At 37.6% G+C, this 23,222-nt stretch overlaps 1 protein-coding gene across 1 annotated transcript in view; it reads right to left on the reverse strand.

Moving 5' to 3' along the window:
* Nucleotides 1–23,222, reverse strand: part of PCDH19 (protocadherin 19) — a 123,438-nt gene that overhangs the window by 94,188 nt on the left and 6,028 nt on the right. Inside the window, exon 2 of the mRNA XM_043459796.1 lies at nt 22,700–22,869. Within this exon, the coding sequence (XP_043315731.1) occupies nt 22,700–22,869 (170 nt within the window). The remainder of the gene's footprint in view (nt 1–22,699; nt 22,870–23,222) is intronic.

The following is a 23,222-nucleotide window of genomic DNA, read 5'->3' on the forward strand; positions in this document are numbered from 1 at the left end:
TGGATTCTCTGACCTTAGGCAGAGTGAACAGAGCACATAGTTAAGAGGAGACAATCCACTTTGGACTTCAGCAAGGAACAAATTCAATGAAGAAGTCATATTGGGGAAGAAGATGAATCTCCCCCTGGCCACATCATCCTCATTATTAGGACATGTCAGCAAGCAGGGCAGCTGCTATGAGGACAACAGTCCAGGGAAAGCAAAGAAGAGCCCAGACTTTCTGCCTTGCTATTGGCAAAATGAGTCCTTTCGAAATGAGTCATACAGGGTACCAGCAACTTTGAGATCTGTCTCACACACACACACACCACACACACACACAATTTGTTCCCATATCTCAGGGGCTTCCCTTGTAGCTCGGTCGGTAAACGATCTGCCTGCAGTGCAGGAGACCTGGGTTCGATCCCTGGGTTGGGAGGACTCCCTGGAGAAGGAAATGGCAACCCACTCCAGTATCCTTGCCTGAAAAATCTCATGGACCGAGGAGCCTGGTGGGCTGCAGTCCATGGGGTCTCAAAGAGTCGGATACGACAGAGCTACTAACCCACACACATCAGGAATACAATCCTGTTCTCTCTCTTTCTCTTTTTATCTAGACAGTAATTTTTTCCCACCTTTCCAAAATCTGTGGGGAGTGATTGCCCTTGATGGAAATATTACAAAAAGAAAAGGCCAAGACGCATCCCTGTCTCTAAGGAATATAAAGATGAAGAGATAAAGACAATGTAATTACTGTGGCCAGAGGAATAAAGGCTGCATTTTAGTGCATTTGTGCGCCCTCTGCTGACTATCAAGCAGAACTTCATAGAAAAAAATAAAAGTTGGAGACGAAAGGAGTGAGAAAGAAGCCAAGACATAGGGAAAGAAAGAGTTCTTTCTTCTCTGGGGTCTGCTGTCTATTTATCCAGAGGGGAGATAAAAAGGAGAAATTCCTTGCCTTCTTCTCTATTAATAATGCCTTAACAGTTCCGATTCCACATCATAAATGTAACTAGCTAAGCCTGGTGTGTGCCACAAACACCATCTCACAGAGTCCACCGGTACACTACTCACTAATATGTTTGGGTGCAGCAGGAATACAAAAGGCTATCGAGCAGAATGGGCTTGAACCACAAACCATCCATCTGAAGCTGCCTGCAGGCTGCTTCTTTCTTTACTTTAAAATTGATCCTTGCCATGGCTGCTTTTCTGAGATGAATTTGTTTTCTGCAGAATTCACAGTAGTCTCTGTGTACTACTCTCCTGCCTTAGCCTGTTTCCACTTTTTGAACCAAAGGCTGTGTGTGGGATTCAAGACATCAACAAATTCAAGCCACCTGGGGTGGGAAGAACAGTCCCCTGAAATTAAGCAGAGGGTTTCATTCCAGATCCACACCTCACCAGCCACAGCCTGTGATGTTTTCCCACTCACCCACCTATTTAGATTCTCCTGGTCCTCTCACTCCAGCTCCACCAAGCTCTTTCCCACCTGGGTCTTCACACATACTACTCCTTTTCTCTGCTTTCAACCATCACACCATCTCCATACCTTTTTGCATCACCAAGTCTTGTTCACCTTTTAAGTGTCAACTCAAAGATGACTTTCCTAATCCCCCAGACTAGCTCAGGTTCTCCCATTTCCCTTCATGATAACATGATCTTTCTTTCATAGCACTATAATTTTACCATGGAGTTTTTGTCTCCTCACTTCACAAAGGCAGGGACCATGTCAGTTTTGCTAACCACACATTAACCAGTATCTACAATACTAAGAAAACACTGGAGGAAAAGTTTATGTATATACATATTTTATGTATATGTTTATATATATATTTATATTTTATAAAAGTATAAAATAAGTATAAAATGAATATATCCATAGTAAAGCAAGCTAAACTATTCAAGAAAAGGATTTTCTAATATTGACATAAGGCTTGAAAAACATTTTGGAACATCTCTGTTCTTTGGTTCTTATTCCTCCCAAACACCCAGATATACTTAGTTACATCGAGAAACGCTGGCAGATATCTCATGCCACAGACTGCTTTCTGCTTCAATCACCTTTACTTCTGTTTTCGAATTTCAAATGAAAGTCTTGTTCTCTGCTACAACTTACCACTCCAAGTGCTTATGCTATGTTTATTTAATTTTCAAACCAAGGAATCAATAAAACATTATATTGATAAACATAATTTCATTGTATCCTGCAAACAGGCCATCAGCTGATGCTCACCCAATTAATATTGAACTCTATGTACTCTCATTTGATCTAATAGTCACATATGGTATTTACAAAGTCCATTATTCAGCAATAAACAGGCCTAGAATTATTTGATTTCTGACCTTTAGGTTCTAAGAAATCTTTTTTTTCCCCATTTTGAAATATTATCTATAAGGCTTTTTACTAAACTATGCTGTCTACGTGGTACACAAAGTTCATGACCAAAAATAAATGTTATTATTTTAACCCCCCCCCACTAATAGATGAATAAACATAAACTATTACCTAACCTGCATATGTTTAGCATTGGTAAGAAAATACCAGAAGGTCTTAGCTTAGTGCAATGTCACCTACTTGACATAAAAATGGGTTAATGCAACCCACCAACAGAGACATTTTAAAGTTTTCTGTATTGGCATATATTTACTATCACAAAAGACAGCATAATCTGACAAACTGAAACACTGAAACCAGTGAGTGATTTGTATCCAAGCTTCTTGTGATCATTGAAAGTAGATTTTTTTTTTTCCTCTGCCGCTCAGCAATAGGGAAATTAAATTTCATTTGGGGTTAATTCTTACTTGATTTGATGTGGAGGGGATTTTTCTCCCCTTGGTTCTTTATTTGCACCAAGAGAAACTACATCTCATACAATGTTTTAAATAGGCTGTCAAGGTTATGGTGCACAATGTATATGATACTCTTTGCTCTGCTGCATTGTTATCAATCACTAAATTACCGCTGGACTGAACAAGAAAGCAAGAGCAAAGGGGGGAATCTGTTTTGTTCAGGGAACTACTTCTAAAATGACATTAAAAAGAACTGTCCACCTGAAATGAATCGTTAGATAAGCTTTGTATTTTGCACATTTCACAATAGTTAGGATGATGTAATATGGGCAATTACACACAAGCAACTAGAAACTTGTCGTCCAAAATAGCTACAGCACAGCTGAGGTTTACTCTGGGTCTGTGGTTTACAGCAAAGCAACAACCTTCCTTATGCACCAAAGCCAGTAAGAATTCAAAGGAAACTCTGAGCTGTATGTGGATATCATTTTAATTGTACACACATGGATTACAACTTTATAAGCTAGATAGGAAATTTTTAAAAAAGAAAATCCTGTCAGCCTATCCTTTAATAAACAGAAAGTGTTTGGTATTCAACTGCTGACTCTATAGGGACAATATCTAGTCATTTAAAAAAGCAAATTAGTGTATCAGGGCTACGCACAACCTGATTAGGAAATCATGGCACCCAGCTATCTACTGTTTTGTTGGTGCCAAAGGGTAAGTGAGACCATGTTTGCCAGGGTTCACACTTTCTATTCAGGTTAAATATATTCACTCGGAGTAAAGTTGCACTTGCCAGGGTTCACACTTTTCATTCACATTAACTATTAAAATAGAGAATCAAGTTTTGTTCTCCCTTCCCACCCCTGGCATTTCTCTAAAGCTCCCAAAAGTGTAAAATGGTCCCCGAGTGGCCAAAGTGGAACTGAAGCCCCTGTCCTGGCCCTTATAGTCCTTCCTTAAAATTGAGAAAAGAGTATAAAATACCCCTCAATAAGAGACGCAGGAACTGGTTTCCTGGGTGGAAGGCAGGCATGTCTGACACAGAGCACAGCCCTGAGAACATGAGCTCAAAAGTTCCTCACTATGAACTGACTATTTAAAATTCATTTGTAAGTCACTGTATGAAAGAGAGAAGAAAAAGCAGTGGCCCCGAAACAGAGCCCAGGTCTGCAAAAGCAGCAGGTCACAGGAGAAGAAAGGCTTGAGGCAGTATTTATTGAAGTGCAGGTCACAACCCCAAGCCAGTGGTCCATGGAACTGGAGCTTCCTAGCTAATGGAGATGCCCAGCACAGAGTCACACAGGAGAAAGGTTGAAAAACGCCAAGTAAGGCCTAAATTGATATCTACTGACTCTGGAAAGAAAATACAAGGAGATAACTTCAGAGAGGGGCTTTTTGCTCTCCTGCCAGCACATCTAGCTAACTCTGATTCATGTTAGGACCTCCTCCAACTTTGCAGTTGAACTAGATATGAGTATCATAGTAAAGAGCAATGAGAAACCTTGAAGGAGCCGCTAATGAAAAAACCAAATATTGTCATGTAAAAGGGACTTCATGTAACTAAAAGCAAAAGCATATGATAGGGTGGAATTCATTTGTAATAATTAAATAAAGGCAAAGGGAAATTTTCCTTCATTTCAAAATTGGATTGTGTTGCCCTCTACAGTACATGGTTAGGGGACATGAGAATCATTGCCTCTTCTCAGATGTAGAAGTACAAATTAGATGTCTTCTTAGGCATAAAGAGATGATAATAACAGCTACTTAGTATTTGTGGAAGGCTTACTATGTGCCAGGTACTTGAATACTCACATTAAATGTTCACAAGAATCTATGGAGTGGGTTGTATTATTTTCATTTTCAAATAAGAAAGTTGAGGCTCAGAGATTATTAATAACTTCACTTAAAGTCACCTGCTAAAGACTAGCCTCATTAGAATTCTAGTAGTCTGCATCCAGAATCAAGCACTTACCACTATCCTGACTATTCTATGCCTAGATGTATAAGTCCAAATCCTGCCTTTTTGTTTCCCAACCACCCAAATGAAAACAATGTCTAAGAAAAAAAAAAGCTACATACAAAATATAGCTGCAAATGTCAAGACCTCTCTTACACACTCTACCAGAAAAAAATGTAATGGGGTAAAGAGCCCACTCAAAATAACAAAAAAAAAATGATAAAACAGTTGAAAATAAGGTTAACAAGGAGAATTATATACATTTAATGATGATAACAGAATGAAAGAAGCATGACTAAATGGAAAGATATTCTGTTCATTAAAAAGATACTAAACAACATACACATGTCAATTCTTCCTAAATGGATTTATCAATTGGCATTTTCCAATAAAAATCTCAACATAACTATTTTTACACTTAACAAGATTCCAAAGTGTATCTGAAAAAATACAGAAAAACAAAATTTTTATTTAAAAAGATAAATAAGGAGAAACAAATGCTATTATTTATTAAAATCACTATAAAGTATCAGTGATTAAATCAGTGTGATATTAGTAGAAAAGTAGACAAAGATCAATAGGAAAAAATTAACAACTCAGGAAAGTACCTAGTATATATAAAAACTTAATATATAATGTTTTTGAGAAGTACGAGAAAGCAGTGGGGAAGGAGGAGAAATAAACAATAAATGATATAAAGTCAACCAACCAACCATTTAGAAAAATGTTTACAGTCACCTCCAACCATATGCCACAATAAATTTCTAATGAATTTAAAATGTAAAGAAAAGTGAATTCAGAAGACTACTGGGAAAATGTGATATATACATGCATATATGCATGCAAACTCGACCAACCACAAATAAAAAATATTCAAAAAAATTCCAGAAAGTTCCAAAAAGCAAACCTTGAATTTGTCACATGTTGGCAACTATCTACATAGCATTTACTTGTATTAGGTATTTTAAGTAATCCAGAGGTTATTTAAAGTATATGTGTAGATGTGTAGGTTATATGCAAATACTATGACATTTTATATAAGAGACTTGAGCATCCACAGAAACAATCTCCACAGATACCAAGAGATGATTGTATATATTAATACACACACACACACACACACATATATATATATAATATTGGGGTTGGGAGAAAGTTTCATAGCTTAAAGTAACAAATGATATCACAGAATAAAAGACTGATGTATTTTTTATATATAATGATTCCAAAACACTGTAAATAAAAAAGAAGCATAAACAGAATTAAAAGTCATACAATGCACTGAAAAAAAAAAAACCTTTGCAATAAATGATATGAAAGTCTTTTCAAAAAAACCGAAGAAATACAAATTTAAACTAAAAATAGATACAAATTTTCATCTACAGAATTAGTCATTTTCCCTCCCATTCTTGTGCCCTATCTTCTCATTTGCCATTTTCCCAACAAGTACCCATTCTAATTAACTTTGTTTTTCATTTCATACAATTTGTGCATATATAAAACAATAAAATGTATATTTTCTTTCTTTCTCCTTTTTTACAAATGATAGTGTGCTTATACATCTTCCTGAATCTTCCTTTCATTTAATTAACAATATATGTTATATGTCTTTTAATAACACTATATAAAACACTCATTTTTGAAAAGGTTATATTGCTCGACATGTATTGTTTTAATTTTTGCTATATCAAACGAGATATTAATGAATAATCTTGTATTTACATAAGTTTGAACATTGTCAAGTGTATCTATGGAATGAATATCATAAAAACATAATTGCTAGGTCAAAATATATCCTTTGCAATTTTGAAGAATGTTGTCAAATTGTCCTCCAAGGACTGGTAACAATTTATACACCTAACAACAATGTGAGACTTCCTGTTTCCCCATGGCTTCATCAAATTGGTGATGATATTTTATAATGATGCTTTGTGAGTACAGTGAAATGGGTTCTTATACACTGTTGGTGGGACCGTACATTGGCACTTTTCTAGGAGAAATATATACCAAAAGTCTTAAAAAATATAGGCCTTCAGATAAAACAACTTCACTTTAGGGAATTTATTCTAAGGAAATAATCAGAGATTACAATGAGATTTATATTTAAGGATATCTATCACAGTGTTCTTTATAATACAACAAAAATTTAAATAACTTAAAAGACTACATTGAAGGTTGTTAACTAATCCTATCTACAGAACAGAATACAATTCAACAACCAAAAAATATCTTGCTTATGTTTTCTAATGACATAGAAAAAACTCTTATGATATAATGTAAAGATGTGAAAAGAAATAGAATGATCTCAACTAAAGTGATTCTAATCTCCAAATAGTAAAAATGTGGAAGTTTTTTCATTAATTCACTAATTTTTATTAAGCATTTATTTTGTATTGGACACTGAACAGAAAGTTAGTGGTGGTTGCTCCTGAGTAGTGGAATTATGGATGATATTCCAACTTCCTCAAATATTTCTGTTCTTCTCCATAGTCTTCACAATGAAAATGGATTTTATAATGAGTAACCAATAAGAACAACAATAAAGAAGACACTAAGGGGAATTCCCTGGTAGTCCAGTGGTTAGGACTCTGAACTTGCACTGCAAGGGACATGGGTTGGATCCCTGATTGGAGAACTAAGATCCTGCAAGTCCTATGGTGCAGACAAAAAAAAAAAAAAAACATTAGAACTCAGCCTACTTTTCCCCTGAGAGGAGTAGGTTTCTTAATAATTGGTAAGTGAAAGTCAGATAGTATACTACATTCACTCAGAACAATTGCAGATGTGTCTTTAAAGATACTAACACATTAGAGATTACCATTTATTGAAGGGGGCTTTTGTGTGTCTATAACTCCCTAGATGGCTCAGTCTCTCTCATAATAGCACTGGTAAACAAGAACTTTTCAGCCACAAAGTCTAATCAATTATGTTCTTGGGTCCTGGGCAAAAAACAACTATGGAAAGTGGAGGGCAGGGAGGACTTCAAGGTCTTTAGAGCTATCCATGGCCTGTAGGTAAGATCAGAATCAGACCTTACGCACACACACACTTGACAGCAGCATGTGTTTAGCTTCTTTACATATAGTACCAAACCCCCACTGATTGGCAAGTGCCTATAGGATCAGAATTCAGTAAACAAAATTTCTTGCTTTCAATCTTCTTAACACCTTCTGGAGATTTGTACTCACTTTAGTGGTGATATGAATTTACATAATATTACATTTAATTTTTTCATCTAGAACACTCTGCTTTATCACATTAACTTCTTTCAAATCCTGGCTTAAAATTAATTAAATATTTTAATTTCCTGGGAAGACTTTTCTGATCCAAACAATCTCATCTTTAAGCCATATGAAGGAAAATGTGGATCTTTTCATAATCAAGTTTCAAGCCTTCTCAGTATTCCTTTAAATGAGGACATTTTCATTAAAGATCTAAGAAAAGAGAAGGGTCAGAAGGAAGGTAATGGTGTTTCCTTTAATTGCTCTTAATATTTAGTCCCTTCTTCCTGTGACCACACTAAAAAAAAAAAGAAAGTTATTTATTTCTATCAAATACTCCATATTATAACATAAAATTATAACATGTAATTTGAATCAAAACTCATCTAGTCAAATGACTGCACATATAAGAAATGCAGTCCTACTGAAGTCCATAGTCTCCATTTATCCAAGGGACAAACTATAGAATTAGGTCACAGATGTTTTCCCGTAAAAGGCAAACACTTCATCTACAATCAGGATGACATTGTACAGATGACATTCTCATCTATTAGCTATGGTCTGGGATGGGAGCGGGGGTGGTGGATGTGAAACATCTGTTTGTTTGTTTGTTTGTAATGAGAATTTCTTTTGCAATATCTAGTTCGGATATCTACCCAGGGCCACTGAATAGTCATTTTACATCTAAGACAGTACTCAGTATGTGAGAAGTTTACAAGTCATCATTTAAAAAGTGGATACTGGGTTTTGTTGTATATATGCTGTTTAAAGTTAGGCTACTAGATGAAGAGGCAATCAAATAAATGTGCCTATTTTTAAAAGGATTGAACTTATTCCATTTGGGAAAAAAAAAAACAGCACATTTAGTCAAGATTGAATTTTAAACTTTGAGTATCTGCATGACCGCCAACTCATTAACTCCCTCCTTTTTATTGTTCCAAATTGTAAAGGCTATCTTATGCCTCAGAGCCAAGAAGCCCAAACATGAAACCAAATACTGAGGAGTATAAAAATGTTCTCCCTCAAATTGGCTATTTGGTCCTGGAAAGGGCACTGGAAAAATATATTTTGCCAAAACTGGCCCTTAGAAAAGGCCTATATAATTTTTATAGTATTAAAAATCTGTACAGATTAAAGTTAAATGTTACTACTTCAAAACCTAATTTGTGAACCAGATGTCTAACACTGGTGAAATAAATTTACTTTTGTAAGTGTATATATATGAGCAAGAAGAATGAAGGAGGAAAAAATATTTTTCATAATATAATTTCTCACATTTAAAAGGTAAACTGTAAAGAAAAGGGTTATTTTTAAATGTAAACCTTTATACCTGCTATCATCTTAGAGAGATCTCAAAAAAAGGAAAAAGAAGAAATATTTAGAAGGTATAATCTGACTGAAAAATGAAAATGAAGAGCATAATTGATCTGCCCCTCCTCATAATAACTTACAGTTCTGTTTACGCCACCTCTTTATTCTTTAATATTTACTGGGTAGTATAGTGGTGGTGGTGGTTTGCTCGCTAAGTCATGTCTAACTCTTGTGACCCCATGGACTATAGCCTGCCAGGCTCCTCTGTCCATGGGATTCTCCAGGCAAGAATACTGGAGTGGGTTGCCATTTGCTTCTCCAGTGTAGTATAGTAATTAACTTATTAAAGTAATTCTTCTCTAATGTCAAAGATAATACACATTCAATGTACAAAAACTGGAAAATTAGAAAAGTATTTTTTTCCATTTATTTTTATTAGTTGGAGGCTAATTACTGATTTTCTCTATCTTAGGTAGCTATTAACACTTTGGTAATTTACCTTCCAGGGATTTTTTTCTCTGCAAACATCTCTTTAAATGATTGGAATCAATCTATACATGCTGTTTTGCTTACTGATCTTTTTCAATTAATGTATAAAATAAGCATTTTCCTGTGTCACTAAATATTCCTCAAAATATTATTTTAAAGGCTTCATATTATTCTAGCAATATATGTACCATGATATATTTAGTCATTCACACGTTGATGATATTTGGGATATTTCCTATATTTTATTTCTGCAAACTATGTTGAAATTAATACCCATGAACATAAATTTCTAAGTAAATCTAAAATTACTTCCTTAGGATAACTTCCAGAAGAAGAAACAGTACATATTTGGTGGTGGTTTACTCGCTAAGTCATATCTGACTCTTGTGACTTCATGAACTGTGGCCTGCCAGGCTCCTCTGCCCGCGGGATTTCCCAGGTAAGAACACTGAGGTGGGTTGCCATTTCCTTCTCCAAGAAAGATTATATTAATTTTAATTCTATCAATTATACTCCATGTATGATAACCACAAACTTGCCAATGCTGAATATAATTTTTTAATATCTTTCCTAATTTGATAAGTAAAAAATGACACCTTGTACATCAAATTGTTGTCTATGGTTTCCCTGAGGTAATGGACTGGTGAGAAGAGAGTTGTGAAAACTTCAATTCTATTTCATACACTCTTGTATTGCTTGACTTTTTAATAAGTATATATAGTGTTTATAATTAAAAGTTGATAATGGCATTCCATTGCAATTATTTGGTTATTAAGATTGAAATATCTTCATATCTACTGGAAATTTGTACAACTTCTTTATGAATAACCTATTTGTATTCTTTTTATAATTTTTACATTATAGTATTTATCTTATTGATTTGTAAGAGCTCTTTATATTTTAAGGGCATTGTTTAAATGTCCTCTTATCCAAAATGTCTTCCCTGACCTTCCTAGAGAACACTCATTCCTGGTAGAACATGTGCACTTTACCCTTCCTTATTTTTTTCCATATCACAGCCTAACAGATTATATATTTATTTGTTTATTGTTTGTCTGTACCCATAAAAATATAAACTTAGTGGGGAAAGGGACTTTGTTTTGTTCACTGTTGTATCTCCAGAACTTTGAATAGTGACAAGAACACAGTAAGAACTTTATAAGTTTTTGTAGGAGTAATAAATATAGGTTCTTTGGAATGTAAATTGAAAATGTTTTTATGGTTTATGTTTTATTTTTTGTTTACCTTTTGATATTTGGGGGCATACAGATATTTTAAAATTTTATGTAGTCAGAGCTGCTGGTATTTTTCTTTGTGTTCATTTCCACTACTTTTTTATGCTTCTGAAGTTCTTCACAATTTCAAGACTAGGTGAATATTTATGTTTTCTTCTAACAATTTTATTTGAATTTTCATCTTTAAGTTTTGACTCTCTAACCCATGTGGAATTTGTCATATAGTGAGAAATAAAAGCTTTTTAAATTATTAATCAATTACATGGCACCACTTAGTGAATAATCCTTACTTTCCCCATTAATTTTTTAAATGTGTTTAACTTCGCATTTTGTCTCCTCAATGACAGTATAAGCTATGAGGGTAAGTACTGCTTATACTTCCTCTATCCAACAAAGCTGAGTACACGCTGGTCAATAAAGGATGATACACAAATATTTGGTGGATGGATGAATGGGTGAATATTTTTAAGCCAACATATTCTCTTGAAAAAAGTCTAACTAACTAAACAGTAAGTCCATTCACTAAAGTCTGGAAGCAATCCACACAGAGGGCCAAGCTTTACCTAGAATGAATACCCTTTAAGATCAGGGCACAATAACCACCATAGAAACTGTATAAACTCATGAGTAACAAAATATAATAACACTTGACACTGTACAGAAGGAATTGCATGGAACTGGCCCTGCCTTCAAGAAGCCCCTGAAAAATATTCTTCAGGGAGCTTAAAAGTAAAACAGAGCTTTCCAATAGCTTCCCTACTGACCTCTCCTTCCCCTGAAATAGCAGTTTACATCCTGAAAGAAATAGATTGCTTTGTTACAGATAGTGCCCCAAATCCTACTGAATGCAATCCACCAGCCTCCAACATGCATTGAGTTTAATAATTCTGAAATCAAATCTGCTTTAAAAGAAAATCTACCTCATTTTTGGCTCTCAAGCAAAACCTCAAGTGCCCCCATGTGTATTGATTCTATAGGGCTCAGTTATCCGGCTATGGCCTGAAATTAAAAATAACAACAACAGCAAAAATACATGCTTTTATTGAATTTCAGCTCTTTGCTGATTATCTATATCAAACAGCAAAGTGAGCAAAGCCATGGTGAACTGCCTCTTGTGCCAACAAATCCCACAAAAAGAATGACGATCAGGAAAATATATTGTTAAGCATAAACAGTAGCTAAAAAATATTTATGTCTCTTGCAAGGTATTAAAATGAGAAAACTTTCAAAGTAGAAGCTTCAAGCAATTGCATTAGAAGTTGCATAATTCAGTTAGACTAACCTTAGAATGGAATAAAAAGCTGCTTATTTCCATAACATTGGCCTTTGACAGTATGAAAGGTTAGCTAATTTATCATGATATACAAAACAGTTCTCAAGAATACCAAACTTAAAAAGGAGGTCTTGGTGACTTACAGCTCTGTGAATTTTTTGGTAGTGTGATAAGCAACGTAATTTATACTTAAGTGAATTTGTGTTCTTCTCAAAGGTCTAGCTTGCCAGGCAGGAGAAATGTATCTTCTACTCATCCTTAGAACAAATACAGACCAACTGAAGCAAAGTTAGTGTACTCACTGCTTCCTTTATGACAGAACTCACATTGAACAAGGAGATCCATCTGAATAGGGAGGCTATGAAGTTTTGATATACATATGACTCACATCAGACACAGAATATCTTGCCCTCATGTAAAAGCTAAAGGGCCATATGTATTGTGTCACCTGTCATAGTTAAGTCCCTCAGTCTCAATACCACCTACAGAGCAGCCACGGTCATCACAAAGACTCAAACCCTTAATGAAGCCCTGCAAACTAATGCTGCAAAATTCAAAATCATACTCAGAGCTACAAGAGAACTTGGAGCTCTCCTGACACAGTCCCCTCGGATATTTATTTCAGGGTTGGTGTCATTTGGTATCTGTTTGGATTTTTCAGAATTTTCAGGGTCTTGGAGTCTGATTTCTTTAGTAATAATAGATTGTCAATAAACTAAAGCTCCTCTTTTATGAGGTTTTTAATTGTTTCATCTATTTTGCTAGTGACCTCCTCTCCTATTACAGAATTGCGGATTTCTAGATTATCTTTGGGAAAACAGTGACTAGGGAATGACATGCACATTAAGGATAACTGTCCCAATAGAGTTTGCTAGGCTCAGAAGGTGAGGAAAGCAAGGTATTGCATGTGTCACACATATTTTTTGATGCCATGTCTCTAAATATGACACCATGCACAGCGACAAACCTTTGCAGTTCCGGATTTTTTCTCCACCTTCCAAGGTCGCTTCTTGAGGAAGCTAGATAATCAGATGTGTATCAGTTTTATAAGATTTTGCTCTATCATGCCATTACACAACATAGAGTTTGTACAAAAGCAGTTTAATTATCTTTCCATTTGAGGCATTTCCTTATTGTATGTCTTGCTGCAACAAAACACACACCTTTTTTTCCATTTCTAAAGAATTACTAGTAAAGACAAAATTAGAAAGAGTGACCTAGAGGTGTAAGAACACACATTCCATTAGCAGGCTCACAAACCACAAGAAAATTGGTGTTTCTTATGTAGTATTTGAGATTTGTTTCTAAGGAGCCATAACTATCATCAATTGTTTTGCAATTAAAAAATTAGGCAAAATCTTCCTATAAAAAGCCATTATTTAATACTAAGGCCATCATATTCTCTCCCCTAAGCTCTTAGGAACAAATGTTGCAATTAGCATACTCTACCACTCAAAAGTCTATACTTGAGAAAATGGAAATGCACTAATTAAAGAAATGACCAGGATGGTGAGATCAGAGTCAATGCCAGTGTTCTGAGTACGGCGAACCTGTGTCCTCACTATGGCCTCTGTGCCTGGCAGCACAAAGAAGGGAATCAGTCTTCCAGCAAGTCATTCAACATTACCTATAGCCAGATGCTTCTGTTTGTCCCTGCATTTCCAGAGCCCTGCAACCCTAAAGCATGTCAAGTTTCAAACATGGATGCTAGATTACAGGCATCTTTGTGTGTGTGCATGTGTGCATGTGCGTGTGTGTGTTAGTAGCTCAGTTGTGTCCGACTCTGCGACCCCATGAACTATAGCCAAGCTCCTCTGTTCATGGGATTTCCCAGACAAGAATACTGGAGTGGGTTGCCATTTCCTTCTCCAGGGGATCATCCTTACCCAGGGTTCAAACCCAAGTCTCCTACACTGCAGGAAGATTATCTTTTTCACTGCCACCAATTTTTTTTAAAGTTGCTTAAAGGTTAAGTCAACCACTAGGAATGCAGTCTGATCTACTCTCCCTACTCATATGTCTCACTTAGAAAAGATACAGTTTTGCAGCAAAGTACCTGTACACATAGCCAGCTCAGATTTTCCTGAACCAAGTGAATTAAAGAGGAAGACTTTAAACAGAATTATGCCCAAAAAGACAAAAAGAAACTGAGCCTCAGAAAATAATTTCCAAAGAATTGAGATTCCCTATAAGGTTTTCTTAAACTTCACTGTATGCACAGCAATGATTATTTGGCTGCTTCCTACTCAGAGCTCTCAATTAAAAATAGTGTCCAGGAGATCTGTCCCTGGGCTATATCGAATTTGGGTGCTCTGATCTCACATTTGAGGGAATCACACCCCACTGTGATGAGGCTTATAAGCATTTCCTCAGGGAGATAACCAGTAGAGTATCAAAGATTGGGGAGGGGGCCTCTGAGAACCTAAGATCATAGACGTGTACAATCAGGCCAGCTCACAAAGGCTCTATCACCTCAGAGGAAGAATAAGTGGGTGAGACAGCAGATATGTTCCCTCTCTCTCTCTCTTTCTCAATCTCTCTCTCTCTCTCTCTCTCTCTCTCTCACACACACACACACACACACACACTCCCCTAAAGGAAGAGTCTGACCTTTTGATTGAACATATCTTCCCACCAGCTTACACAGGGAATCCATTTTGTTCAGAAGAGCAAACTACACAATCTGAGACGAAGTGCCCTTCATGCTCTGAAAATCAAATTTAGGAGCAAAAATAATCCAGAAAGCAGAGAATGCCAAGACCAGGGCTGGTGGCAGTGAGGGAAAGCAGCTTGCCACAGAACAGTGACCAGATGGGCCCCAGTGGGAGAAGCTAAAATCTGGCCACCCTGGCACTTAGAGACTTAATGGAGCATCCAAAGACCATGCACATCACGGCAGTGCTTAAGCATCTGACATGAAGAAGCCCCGGTGCTAGTCCATGAACACTGAGCTCAAGGAAAATGCAGACTTCACACCAAACTTCTTGCCTGCTTCAATACCAAGTGGTCTGCTCAAAACTCAAGATATCTGCTTGTGACATCTGTCTGTCAATCTTACTCTCATTTTTTTTTCTTTTCAAAAAGTAATTTTCTCCCTCCCCAAAGCTGAATTTAAAGAAAGTTTAAGATCACCTTTTCATTTTCCAAAGTAATTCCCAGGCTCTACTCAATCAGGAAACCAATATTGACTTTGGAAGCTTTCAGGACCTGGAGCAAAAAAAAATGAGAGCCCTCCCTTTCAGAAGCGAGCTCAGGAGGCCAAGGCAAAAGAGCACCAAAAATATTCCTGGTGGGTTTCTCTTCTTCCATCTACAGAGTTACAAAGAATGAATGGAGGGAGAGGAATACGATGGGAAGAGGATAGCTCTAAACTTTTATTTAATTTTTTTAAAAATCTGGAGCAAATATAAATGTTAACATTTGTTAAGTCTGAGCGATATTATCTGTTTCCTCTGGACACCATATATTTTAGATATTACATAATTACATTTTTCAAAGGCTTTGTAAATCTTGCCAGTGTGAGGAATTGCACATTAAGCAAACAAGATGTGAAAAATCCAGACTTACAAAGGAAATCAGTAAGAAGTTGATTATTCACATTATGCAAGGGCTCTTTCCTTTATGAAAGACTTCACCACAGGGTTTTGATAGGAATGCCACCACTATGGTTAACATGGGGTCTAATTTACAAAACAAATACTTTGCTGCTGCACAACTTTTCAGGAATACAACTACCAGCCAAAGGTGTAGCCACAGGTCTTGCTGTGGAGTCCAATCAAATTTTCTGTTTTGTGACAGAAAGTACTTGGAAACTGCAACAGAGGAACTGCTATCAAGCAAAATGGAGTCCAGTTTGGCCCTAAATGACGTGTGTCCGGGTAAGTCATTTGCCTTCTCTGCAACTCCATTTTCATGATTATAGTGTAGAAACACTGATCCCTTCTGATACCTCTTCCAGGAGTGATGTGGAGCTGTGTGTCCTAACCAATATCCTGAAGCAAAATCCTGAATGATGCTGAATAATAGCAAATGAGATTTCCTCATGGAAGCCCAAGTTCCTAGAACTGGCAGAGCTGTTCTCCAGCTTCAGGATGCAGTACTTTCCTCTTGGTTCCCTGGTGGGCGAGGGGGTGGGGGGGAAACACAGGGAGGCACTGGCCACCAGTGTATACCCACTGGAAGCAGACTGACCCTCACCATGCAGCCCACCCAAAGACTACTCATAACTACACAACAGCCAAACAGGAAATGTAACTTGAAGAGCATTTTCCTCTACAAACAACTGATCCTCTGGGACTTTCACTTCAAGTTTCCCAATTGTTCAAAGTAAATGAGGCTCACATTAAAGGCCAGCCAGTCACACATCAAGAAATCAAGCCTCCTCTCAGTGGGGGAAAATGGCCTCTCCAGAATCAACCTCCTGCCTCTCATACACATGCCTCTTGTACAAACGGCTTCATTTACTCACATCTGAGACATTTGATCCAGCCAAGCTTGACCTCCCCTAAGCCCTGGAAGCTGAGATACACATACAGAGGGGTAAACATCTCAAACTTTAAGCAGATGCCTTAGATCCACTGCAGGATGATAATTGAAAGACTCCAGCTTTGCCAGCAGGTGACTTCATCCTCTTGCAGTCTTCCAATTCCTAATAAGCAATCCCCCCACCCCATAGCTTCAGCCTCAGAGCATGATATACTAAAGCCACCACAAAGACTAGGGCAAAGTTAAGGAGGGAGAGGTCTGCAGCTCCTCTCGCCTTAGAAATCTGACTGAGAGAAAAACCCAGGTGGGTCTACTGGGACCCAAAACAAGTGGTCCTCTAATAAGAGGAATTCCAAAGTCTCAGAGACCACTATGGAAAATGTCCTGCCTCCAGTCTCCTAGGGAGAGAAATCTCAGGATCATTAGCAAGTGCTCTGGCTGAGCTCAACTTTAGTGAAGGTGTATGGGGAGAGAGGTGATCTCTAAGGTAACCAGTTAATTGCCAATAAGGAATGATAATAATAAATTAGCAAATACTAGTGTAAACTAACTCAGTTCTGTGGCAGTTGCATGGAGACAACAGAGGAACAGTTTATTCTGGAACACATCTTGCAAGCGGATCCCCTCTGGGAAATGCACTGCCTGGGCTAGATGTGAAACAGACCAATGAGATGCAATGTAGGCAATGGGTGGCCCTAGAGTGTCTCTCAGTTCAGAGTGGAGCCTTTGATTTTTTTTAAGAAAACTGGAGTGAGCCTTGAGAAGATGTGGGCTGCACTGTTTTCCATTGCTTCCTTCTGCAGCCTGAGGGGGTACTTTCAACTCTTAGGGATAAGACTCAGATGGTTCAAAATGAAGAAAATACAATAAAATTGCTCACTGAAGGGTTTTTTGGTTTGTTTTAATTGGAGGTGGTGATTTGTGTCATTACCTTGCGATCCAAACCAGTCTCATCATACCTATTAATTTTCTAAAGACTTCTGAATCTGACATCTGATAAGTTTGGGGCTGCTTTTCTAACACCTTAGCTCAGAGTTCCACTCAAAGCACTGCAGATCCCTAACTTTAAAACTCTTTTGAGGAACCAAAGCATGCTGAGCTATTTCCTTCTTATTTTTCTCCAAAGCCTAACGGATGTTTTAGTTTCATTATTTGAGCTAAGTTACCATGCGCTGAGGCTTTCAGTAGGATAATTAGAAGCATTCAATTTGGTCTGTTACATACATCCTTGTCCTGCAAACTCGTCCACTGCTCTTAATACTACACTGCTACTTATGAAAATTCTCTGTGAGTGACCACAGCAGACCACACACACACCCTGAGAATGTCTCATATCAAAGATGCTACAGTAGGCTAGTTAAAAGAGGAAAAATGAAAAGAGGGCTCAAGATTGAGTTTGAAACCAAAATCTATATCCCTATGTACTCTATGAGTAGAATTCTGGAAGCTCTTGCCCACTATCACTGGCTTAGAATTTTAAGCTCTGAAACATTCAATATTGAAAAAAAAATCAAGTTAAAAAATGTCTCACCAAAGAGACTGGATGTTTGGCTACTTCACCCCTTCTGAAGGCAGGGAGATGTCAAACCAGCAGAAGAAATGAGTTTCATTTTCTTCCTCCAAAAGTGACCATGGGCTGGGTGATGAAAAGTAATGCAGGAATGCAGATGTACAAAGGAGTAATACTTTGTAGCATACAGAGGTATCCGGGAGGCATGCCCCCATTCCATAAGAGTGAAAGAAAAGTTATTTGCCATACCAAAGTGCCAAAAAATTGGAATAATTTTAGAAAAAGCATAGCAATCTGACAAAACTACCTTCCCTCTTCTCGATTCTCTATGTTTTCAACCTCCTTCCCCCTCTCTTTACTCTCCCCAAACTCCAAACACCACCCCCCCACACACACACACACACAAACTCTCTTATATATACACTAAGTATGGACTAAATAAACCAAAATGCCAAATAATGCAAATCTCACCTTCAATTTAAAATATTCAAGAGATACTTGACATCACTAATTCTACAAAAGTCTTCTGTAAACAGCAAAAGCATCTTCCACGTTCCCTCCTCAAATTTGCATACATAACCACAAAGTCCACACAAGTGATTTCCTGACCAACATCAGAGGACAGGGAAATGACGATAGGCGAGATGGTCTCTGTAATTCTAAAGGTTGAGTTCCAATGCAACTCATTCCTTCTGCTGGTAACCCAGACTTGGGTGGACTTTTTCCTGCCTTCCGGAGGGGTGAAACAGTCAAACATCCATTCTTTTTGGTGAGGCATTTTTTAAATTTGACTTTTTAATATTGAATGTTTTGATGCTCCATTCCCTTTGCTTTTACCTACCTAACTTCATTTAAAGTCACATTCCCTTCAGTTTCTAGAGTCAACAATGTTCAGATGTGGCTAGGTCTGCACACTGATGCCAAAGTTACCCTCACATCAGCACCAAACCTTAAGAATTCAACAGTAAATCTAAATCTAACTGATGGCAGGGCTGCCAGGGGAGGAGGAGCAGGAGAGTACTAAGGAGGCTGGCAAAGTTTCTGCAGGTTACAAACCCTTTTCTTTTGCTTATAAGGAACTCATGTAGGTGATCTTAAATAGCTCCCCAATTAGACTATGACCTCTGAGGGCAGATGCTACATCTTATATTTATTTAGGATCCCTATACCTACCACACCGGAGAAGGCAATGGCACCCCACTCCAGTAATCTTGCCTGGGAAAACGGAGGAGCCTGGTAGTCTGCAGTCCATGGGGTCGCTAAGAGTCCAACAGGACTGAGCGACTTCACTTTCACTTTTCACTTTCATGCACTGGAGAAGGAAATGGCAACCCACTCCAGTGTTCTTGCCTTGAGAATCCCAGGGATGGGGGAGCCTGATGGGCTGCCGTCTATGGGGTCGCACAGAGTCAGACACGACTGACGCGACTTAGCAGCAGCAGCAGCAGCATACCTACCACACAGCTGAGCACACGGTGGACACTCAAACTATGCTTACTGATTTGGTCTATTCCATGATGATAAACTTCAAAGTATGATGGAGAGCTGTGAGAAAAGCTGTTCTCACTCCTCTATAATGCCATTGCCAGTAAGGTTTGTAACTGACTCTGAGGCTAATGAAGTGAGTGAGTTTACAAAGTTGCTCAGCAGAGGAAGCTAATGTGTAGTGACCTTTGGTTCCAGTCTGGCAAGTAAGAATATAACATATGCTCAGGAAAGAGATGTTCTCCTGAATTGAAACCAACTGTTTACTTGCCTGTCTCCCTGTAAACTCCCTGGGGTCAAGGATCGAGTGTTTTTATTTTTGTATCCTTGGCAAGCTGTACAGGGTCTGACATGTTCTAAGTGTGCAATAAATGCTTCTGGGTTGTTAATGAACAAATAAAAAATGATTTAATGAAATAATATACAGAAAAATGGATATGAAATAATAAGATTTAGTACAGAAATTTCTAATGAATCTTTTAAATACCACATCATAGCACTCATCATTCTGTTCTATAATAACTTAATAACTGTTGGTTTCTTGGGTGGATTAATTAATAATTAATTAACTAGGAAAATATAATGTAGGAAATACATTAGGATATTATTGTCCTAGTAATATCCTATTGTATCTGATAGTAGCATTTATCACTCCATACCACAAGTCACCTATTTTCTCATCTTTTCCATTACAGTGTGCATTCTTTGAGATCAGAGAACATCTTTTTCATTTCCCTAACAGTGGATGCCTATAGCAGAACCTTACAAAGACTAGACAACAAATATTAGTTGACTGTATGAATCAGTCATCCTTGTCGTCTATAGATTTCATTGTATCTAAGTATTCTACTGAGTCCATGTTCAACAGTCTCTGGTATGGGGAGAAAAGAAGAAGTGGCAATTTCCCCATGTAGGACTTTGTGATAGACAAAGGTTAAATGGCCTGATTCATGCTATGCTGTGAGTGGGTCTCTCCCCTTTCTGAATGGGTTTGTCGAATGAACTTTCCAGGACTACATATTAGAAACACACACTTAACCTCACTGCGCCTAATATATGCTGTGTTGGCCCTGACTAGCCCTAGATACTAGATCTGTATGATTTTGTTAACTAGGAAAACATCTGGTTTTGTGAGTAAGAGATGGGATTAGAATTCAAATTTTCAATGGCTTTTCTAAACAACTGAAGCAATATTTGGTTTCATTTTACCCACAGGAGAATCTCAGAAAGAACACCAAGATCTTAGGTCAACCATTCAGACATAGTCAAATATCTCCTGCCCCCTCGAAGCATCCCAGGCTTACATTACCCAGGCTTACACTTCTCTAGTACCTTGAATTGACTGCATAATCACAAAGCCCTAAAGATTCAATTCTTCTGTCCATCTCCACAAGCAACATCAGTCAGCACCTGAACCCATAATCTTGGCATCTTTCACCTCCATTGTTTAAAAGTCCGATATGAATACTCTAACCACACCACATTGTAGGCCTTCTTTACACAGACATCAGCCTAGATTCCTCTTTGGTTGTAAGTGTCTATGGAGTCACACTCAGGTATATAAGCCATTACAGTAGTCACTCTTCAATTATCATCTGGTGAACAGATCTATGATTCAGGGGGCACCTCTGTCTCAGACCCCTTACATTATATAATGTCATATTATTCCTAGGATCAACCTTGCATGACAGATGTATCCATTTTGTAGATGAGGAAACAGATACTCAGAGGTATTCCATAGCAGGACATGTCTCTCAGATTCAAAATCATGGTCTATCTGATTCCACTACATAGCATTACCTCTCCCTCTCTATTGCTGAACTCTTGGTGGTCCACAAGTAGTTTTCTACAAACTCTGTGGTCTAGTCTCCAGTAAGTATTCACTGACATTCATAATTATAACCAAGCCTACCTAGCATAATACTGGATTTTTCAGTAAATCCTTATTTACAGATGTATGGACTGACAATATTGGAGTTTCTATTGCTAGAAGATCAGTTTTTCATTAAAAGCACTGCTTTTTGGCCTCATTATTGATAAGAAATATTTTTCAGGAAGTAGGAAGAACAGTCGATGAAAGTGGTCCTAAATCCCTTTGCCCTATGAAATTGATATAAATACTGTGAGGCCATTTTATATGCATCCCAGCCCAGGTATGTCAGGCTAAATTATTTCTGAGGCAGGAAAGTATGGAAGGTGTCACCGAAATAGCATTGCACTCACCAGAGTTATAGAGTTCTGAAATCTGGTCGTGTCTCTCTCTCTCTCTTTCTCTCTCTATCAATATCTCTGCTCTGTGAGTCTGAATAAGTCCCTTATCATCTCTGGAGCTCCATTTCATCATCTACTGAAGGACAATCAAAATACCTGATTGTAAGAATCACAGAAGACAATGGTTGTGAAGTGCTCTCCGAGTATATAGTATTCCTTTCATTTGTGGCCTGGAAGAGGGCATATGCCTCCAAGTGCATCAAGTTTCCAACCAAAGAGGGACTTAAGCAATTCAAGGAAAAATGAAATTAACTTAAAAACTGTTATTTATAGCCTTCCACCCAGGCACCAACTCACCATCATCCACATTACTACCCTACTACCCTGAAATATTTCAAGAGCCAGCAAACATCAGACCACATACTATGTAAAAAAATACTTCCATTTGAAAACATTCATTCCTGATAAAGAGAAACAGAGCTAACACAAATGCTTAGTTAATTCCTGAAATTTTAATTATTAGTGAAAATTTCAACATCCTCATTTGTCAAATGTCACCATTAAGAACTATTAAGCAATAGCAAAGTGGCTTTTTTACTTTCTTTTTGTTTGCCTCCCTTTAACCAGCCCATCCATATCCACAGCTAAGGATGTATATGACCAAACAAAAAGCAAAAGGGGGATTTAGGAGGCTGAATCACTCTCACAGTGGGAAACTGACCCTCAAGCATTCTAGGGTTCATCTACCTTTAAGACTACTTGCTGATTATTACTCAGCCACTTTAACTGGCATTCAGGTACCACAGGCTGGCAAGCATGCTGTATTTGCAACAGGTGGCGGAATTCATATCTTGCTAGACTGCCACACAGGTATTCCAAAGGCTCAGACCTTAAGCTCCCACTTCCAACATCCATCCCTACAAAGGCCCAATCAAAAAAAATGGGCAAAAGAACTAAACAGACATTTCTCCAAAGAAGACATACAGATGGCTAACAAACACATGAAAAGATGCTCAACATCACTCATTATCAGAGAAATGCAAATCAAAACCACAATGAGGTACCACCTCACACCGGTCAGAATGGCTGCTATCAAAAAGTCTACAAACAATAAATGCTGGAGAGGGTGTGGAGAAAAGGGAACCCTCTTACAGTGTTGGTGGGAATGCAAAGTAGTACAGCCACTATGGAGAACAGTGTGGAGATTCCTTAAAAAACTGGAAATAGAACTGCCATATGACCCAGCAATCCCACTACTGGGCATACACAC

The sequence above is a fragment of the Cervus canadensis genome, chromosome X (genome assembly GCF_019320065.1).
Source record: "Cervus canadensis isolate Bull #8, Minnesota chromosome X, ASM1932006v1, whole genome shotgun sequence".
Lineage (NCBI taxonomy): Eukaryota > Metazoa > Chordata > Mammalia > Artiodactyla > Cervidae > Cervus > Cervus canadensis.